This window comes from Bolinopsis microptera, chromosome 12 (genome assembly GCF_026151205.1).
Source record: "Bolinopsis microptera isolate Bmic1 chromosome 12, MBARI_Bmic_1.0, whole genome shotgun sequence".
Classification (NCBI taxonomy): Eukaryota; Metazoa; Ctenophora; class Tentaculata; order Lobata; family Bolinopsidae; genus Bolinopsis; species Bolinopsis microptera.
In genome coordinates this window covers 10,969,685-10,976,301 of record NC_087083.1, presented here as the reverse complement: position 1 = coordinate 10,976,301, position 6,617 = coordinate 10,969,685, and the positions used below count along the sequence as shown (strand labels likewise).

Below are 6,617 nucleotides of genomic sequence, written 5' to 3'. Positions count from 1 at the left end.
TCTGTTACTAATTCGAAAATCCACCTCAGCAGGAAACGCCTGCACATTTCCCTTATAATAACAGATCCTGTAATGTAATAATCACTATTATTACTTCTTACAGTCTTATCTACTTGTCTAGTTCATTTGTCTACTGCTATCACTAGTATCTACAAGGTTCATTTTATCTTTCCTTATCTACAAAATCCATCTCACATACCAATGTAACACAAATCCAAGAGCTCGGACCTTATAACATCAGCTTATAATAAGTGTAGTTATTTATAATAAAGTAATAAACTCTGCCGACATCTTCACAGGTCCGGTAAAATAGATAAAATCATTTGGTGGAAACATAGCTTCCGGTTTTTTGTAACTTCCAACCAGTATTCAAAGTGTTCACAATACTGCTCAATTTATACTGTAACCTAGCCCACCTTTAAACGCTTATCAGGTTTTATCTAAATGTTTTAGGGCTTAGTAAAATTCATTATGTCGTTATGGGGGTGCCAGTTTCGATTCCGTCGAACCGCTGGAAGGGTGCAGCAGAAAATGAAATTCGTTTTATATGGAAAAAGCGATTATCGCTTAAGCGGAGTCTCGTGTCATAAATGTGTAGACATGACACCCGCGACAGGAACCTTAAGTTTTATAAGCTTCCTACACCCGCGACAGGAACCTTAAGTTTTATAAACTCCCTAAACTGATTCTATTAGTGAGGGCTGGGTTACAATCATTAATTATAGAATAAGATTTACCTACTGACTCTATCTAAATCAAACAATCTTCCGACAGTTGACACGTTCGTTTCCGGTCTTTCTTGACAACTACAATTACAGCTACGCTACTTTCAGAGAATTCTTGTTGGAAACGAATATTTTGTTTGGGAGTAGGGCCTTTTGAGCAATGATCTGGATTAACAAATGGGGTGTAACCAAATATTTGTCATTAGAAATGCACGTTAAGGCAATATTGCAGAGTGACTTTAGTAAGCTGACAAAATTTGGCATCCTTTGCTGCAGACCTACACATCCTGCAGCAGGAATGATTTCAGGGAATGAGAAACTAGACTTCTGGAACTGTAGGGGTTTAAATTTCTGATCAGTGGGCGATTGACTGGACGAGAATTCTCTGTTAAGCATTAGAAAGTTAGTTAGCTACCATATTCACTAGGCACATCACATCTTAACTCTAAGTTAGATCTAACCTTTTCACTTATCTCACTTTTCAATATGTCACACAAAACTAAAGATTTAGTTTATCTTGATCTACAAACTATCAAATCAGCTTTTATCAGTTCATCTCTTTTCAAGTTGATCAGTTCCTTCGCTGGCCGCGGTACTATCCTTAAATGATCCTACCTTTCTTTTACTTTTTAAGAAAGTATTAGATTCGATAAAATGTTTTGACTTTACTTTATGTGCCATCTTCTTTGATCTGTAAGGATGGATTTTGTTTCCTTCGGTACTTTCTGTGCTCGGTCCAGCCTGAAGAAATTTGAGATTAAAGTAAGATAGAAAATAGTCGGACAATTATTATATGGGAATAAAGTTAAATGCGGAATGATCTGACACGTCCAGCCGGATACACTAAGGGTGCACTTGGGGTGTTATACTACGGGGTTTCATTTGGGACATCGGTCTTTCTATAAAATCTTACGAATTTTTAATTTATCAATAACTGGTGTAACTTTCCGTGGAAGTGCGTCAGAAAATTTGATGATTAGAAAATTTCTAAATTTCTGATTTGGCGTCATTAAATTAAACTTCTGATAAAATATGTCTGCGTCACCAAGTGGGCTGCCTTTGAGCAGGGGAAGAGCAGCTAATCTTATTATTCATATCAAAATACTGCACCAGGGCAGTGCTAGGCTGTTTTGCCAGAATTCATGCCTTTTGCCAGGCACCTCCCTGTTGGGCGCGATAAAAATGGTCTGATTCTAAATTTGGCAGCAGAAAATTTTATTTATAGACAAAGTCTAACTTTTCTGTATACAACCAGGTATAAAACAGGAATTTTTCTCTTTCAAGGACTATAATTAGGGCGTCAGATTTGCAGAATGTCAGCTCTGATTCACCTGGAATTAAGGAGGAATCTGCACTTGAATTACTGGCCTAGGCGTTGAAGCTACACAATTCGCTGACAATTCCTTCCTTATATAATATATTCCTTATATAACGTATTGTCAAGCCCATGAAATTACACTAATGAAGACCAACGACTAGTGCACCCCCGGAATATAAATCATTTGTGAAGCTTCACAAATTACAAACGACATGCAGGAGCAGGAGCTGAGGAGCACTGCATATTATATATTTGATACTAGAGAAACGCCATTTTCGCCTTTTCGGACGTGAGGAGAGTAAGGAATCAATCAACTACATTAAATCAATTCCTTCTGTAACGTCCTCAATAAATGTAATAGATTTGTAGTGCTGTAATTACTTTAAAATATCGGATATATATTCATCCGATAAACTGAACTTTCAAAAGTTGTATTAAAGTGCAAAAGAACATTTAAAAAGGTGTAAAGTGTAAACTTACTGTAAAATACAACTCAACAGCACCGTCGTAGGTTTTATATTTGATATTTTCCTCGGGGTGGGTGGCTCCGGGGGATGGAGGCTCGTCAGTGCGGCCCAGTCTGGGTTAACATCATGTTAGATAACTTAAACAACAAATAGAAGGGAAAAAAGAATGGAAAAAATATCAAATGAACATAACTCTACACATTGTGCAGAAAGTCCTAAGCTGTACAAATTGTACAGCGATTAATTTTATGTGTTTACCTGAGTTCAGCGAAGTCGAATTGGAAGAACGTTCCCCGTTTGGAAGGGGCCTGAGTCTCCATAAGGCCACGTTAACGGAGAGGATGAATAGTCTTCTGAGGAAAGTAAGGATTATATTATCAATGATATAATATAATATATAATTATAATATATAATAATATATAATATAATAAGTAAGGGTTTTTTAATTTTGTAACAATCATTGGTCAGTACGTATAAGAATCATTTATTTTGGTAACTTAATCATACACTATTATTTTATTGGGATGAAACGTTGCCATTAATGGCAATACTTTTAAGTATTGATACACTGAACTACATTGCACTACGAGAGCAAGTAATAATTACCTGAGGATTGACGAATAGGCGCTCCACGTATCTCGAGCATTATCATGCAGAAAAGCAGCAGTAGAGATACACCACAAAACATATCGTGGGAGGAGCTAGAACCTAAACAGAAGGAAATGTTTTAGTCAAACATATAAGGAAAACAATTTCATAGTTGGAGGGGTTGAAATGTAAACACAATGAAATATTTTGGCAATATTCATAAAAACTAAACATGAGGGAGCCATTATGATACAAGTGAAAATAAATTTGACCAGAAGAATATATTGAAATCGAACATATAATCAAAATGAAAACAATAGCGGAAAAGATCTAAAGCCAAACAGAAACAAATGTTTTAAGCCGGACATGAGGGAATACTTAACAGAAGCTAAAACCTAAACATGAGGATATATTTTAATACAATACAAGCATGTAACCTAAAAACAGGGTGTAACCATGGAAACTACAAGCATGCGGAAGCATACCAGCTAAACAAGAATCCTCGTTGTTTCATAGGCGTGCAAATATTTTAAAACAATCACGTACTAATTCCAGTATGTCAGGTATTTTCAGCTGGATCACAATATATATACATATCACCGGAGACTCGCGGGCGGAACAAAATATTGCACGCGCACGCGCGTGCAATATTTCATATGTCCCCGAGGGCGCTAGCCCGAGGAGGACATATTTTCGTATAGCACGGAGGGCCCATCGGGCCCGAGTGCTATACGATTTTTCCGCCCGCGGGTCGAGGTGATGTGGATTATATCCACCAGCGTGAGCTTTTTCTTACAGATATTAGTTTTTACTTTAGTTTCTTCAAGAGATCCGTTTTTAATTTAGTTTCACTTTTACTTTCAACATGTTTCTAATTCGATAGTTCCGCCCTCGAGGCGAGGAATGATATCGTGTATATCCATCAGCGGGCGTTTATCACAAAGCTTCAGTTTGCAACAATCACAGCAAATTAATGTACAAGATTTCAGAAAAGTTACAAAAAAATCATGTTGCTTTTGGTTTAATATGTAAAACAGGCCAAAATGACTGACTGTAGAACGAAAAACCGGCTGCTATCAAACAATGTTTCAGCTCATTGTTTCAGGTACATATTTTAATGTAAACGATCAAAATATAGGCCTCTCTCCCTCTCTCCTTCTCTCCCTCTCTCCCTCTATCCCTCTATCCCTCTCTCACTCTCTCCCTATCCTTTCTCCTTCTCCCACTCTCCTTACGTCCCTCTCTCCCTCTATCCCTCTCTCTTTATCTCCCTCTCTCTTTATCTCCCTCTCTTTCTCTCCTACTCTTCCTCTATACTTCTCTACCTCTCTCCCCTCTCCCTCCCTGGAACCAGAACAAGCACCACCAGTCGCCACAGAGCCCTCTACTACCAAGTTAGTTGTCATTATCATGTCAGTTACCTGGGTAACCAAGGTTACCCGGGTAACCAGTTACTACAGTTTCTGTAGCAGCTACTGAGTGGCTGGACACTTAAAAGTAGTAACCCAGAGAGCTCGAGATCACAGTCTGATCATGGACATTTAATATGAAAGTTAAAGATCAAATTCATTATTCATAACATCAATTTAAATGGCAGTTTCAAAACAAAAACAGGGCAAAATATCATCTAAAATTTCGGCCTACATTTCAAGATTTATCGACTGAACTAGTGAAATGAAAATGGTAAACACAACTGAAATGGTAAACACAAAACAATTATCGATACTATAATAGAGATCACCGGCTTAGAATTTAGTCTGGACGTCTCCACGAATTTGGTAACCATAGTAACAGTGTGTCAGTGTCACGTGTTAATTATGAGCCAATCATGGCAAACTGCGTGACAACTGATATAGCGTCCGATAGAGGGTGATCGATCAGAGTTTACAGTTGATAAATTCTTTACATCCACTGCATATTGCCGTGGGAATTTAGAAACAGAAACTACACTAATTAGCTCACTGTACGATTATTGCAATTGAATTCATCGTTAATGAATTAAACCGGTTTCAACTATAGTTCTAAGTAACTTGTAAGTTGTTGTCTTATGGAATTTCACATGGAGACGATACAGAAACTGAAAATATTTTAGAGAACTCCGGGCTATATTGCTACTGGTCAAATTAAATGTCACTTGTTAGCGGGCTATATCATGAGCGGGCTGTAGAGATAACGGGCCCTTTGACAGCGGGCTGGTGAGAGCCCGCTATGCGAAAAAGCGCACGCTGGTGGATATAATTACTAAAACACACTAGGACATCGGTTTAAAAGCAACTCAACATTTTACAAGATTATTAAGTTTTAATACGTTTATTCTGGGCAGTTAATAACTTGTACCTCATGTTTTTAACTTGGGAACTAATTCTATGGACACATGCGTGCATGACATTCTACCAACGTCTCATAAATGTCTGTACACTTACAGAGGAATTTCACTGAATACCAGCACGATGTAACTCAGCACCAAAAGTCATTGCCCCCTAAAAGGCTAAAACAGCGGAACTCAAAAAAGTACTGAAGTGCCAGTGACAAAAGCGTAAGATTAGAGCGTGGATCAAAGCAAAAGATCCAGCTGCGAGACACAACAATAACACGATCAAACTACCTTCTTATTATGAAATGGACTGTAAAATGTAGTGTAGTGTAGTGTAGTGTAGTGTAGTGTAGTGTAGTGTAGTGTAGTGTAGTGTAGTGTAGTGTAGTGTAGTGTAGTGTAGTGTAGTGTAGTGTAGTGTAGTGTAGTGTAGTGTAGTGTAGTGTAGTGTAGTGTAGTGTAGTGTAGTGTAGTGTAGTGTAGTGTAGTGTAGTGTAGTGTAGTGTAGTGTAGTGTAGTGTAGTGTAGTGTAGTGTAGTGTAGTGTAGTGTAGTGTAGTGTAGTGTAGTGTAGTGTAGTGTAGTGTAGTGTAGTGTAGTGTAGTGTAGTGTAGTGTAGTGTAGTGTAGTGTAGTGTAGTGTAGTGTAGTGTAGTGTAGTGTAGTGTAGTGTAGTGTAGTGAAGTGTAGTGTAGTGTAGTGTAGTGTAGTGTAGTGTAGTGTAGTGTAGTGTAGTGTAGTGTAGTGTAGTGTAGTGTAGTGTAGTGTAGACAAACAATAATAACACGATTAAACTACCTTCTTATTATGAAATGGACTGTAAAATTAAATTTCTGATAACATTTTCTTTAAATTTTGCAATCTTGTTCCAGTATACTGATAATCCGTGCTCTGACGTCACAACTTTACAAAATAAGCTGCTCCTTTATAAATACATTTCAAGCAAAAAAAAGTTTCCCAAATAGGCGTGGGAAAAAGGGGTTCTTATCTGCGCTTAATGAAAATACACTATCAGGGTTGGTGATTAATTTAGAAATTATACATTTATATGTGCTATATATGATGTTCAGATAATTTCAGTGCAAATAACATTAAATGTGTGACCTAAATAGGGTGCAGTGAAGAACCAATCTGGCTCTGGTGGCTACTCCCTGAGTCACATATCAGAAGAATTAAAACTGAAACTGTATACCAAAAGCTGGAACC

The 6,617-nt window shown here is 37.6% G+C and overlaps 1 protein-coding gene across 1 annotated transcript; it reads right to left on the bottom strand.

Annotated features, from left to right (window-relative positions):
* Nucleotides 1-593: 593 nt before the first annotated feature.
* LOC134824268 (uncharacterized) lies at nt 594-3,218 on the bottom strand. The gene is made up of 4 exons (XM_063836051.1): nt 3,118-3,218; nt 2,769-2,863; nt 2,524-2,623; nt 594-1,466 (listed from the first exon to the last, which is right to left on the bottom strand). Exons 2-4 carry the CDS (start codon nt 2,828-2,830, stop codon nt 1,278-1,280), a joined length of 351 nt encoding a protein of 116 aa, XP_063692121.1. The 5' UTR covers nt 2,831-2,863; nt 3,118-3,218; the 3' UTR covers nt 594-1,277.
* Nucleotides 3,219-6,617: the final 3,399 nt, after the last annotated feature.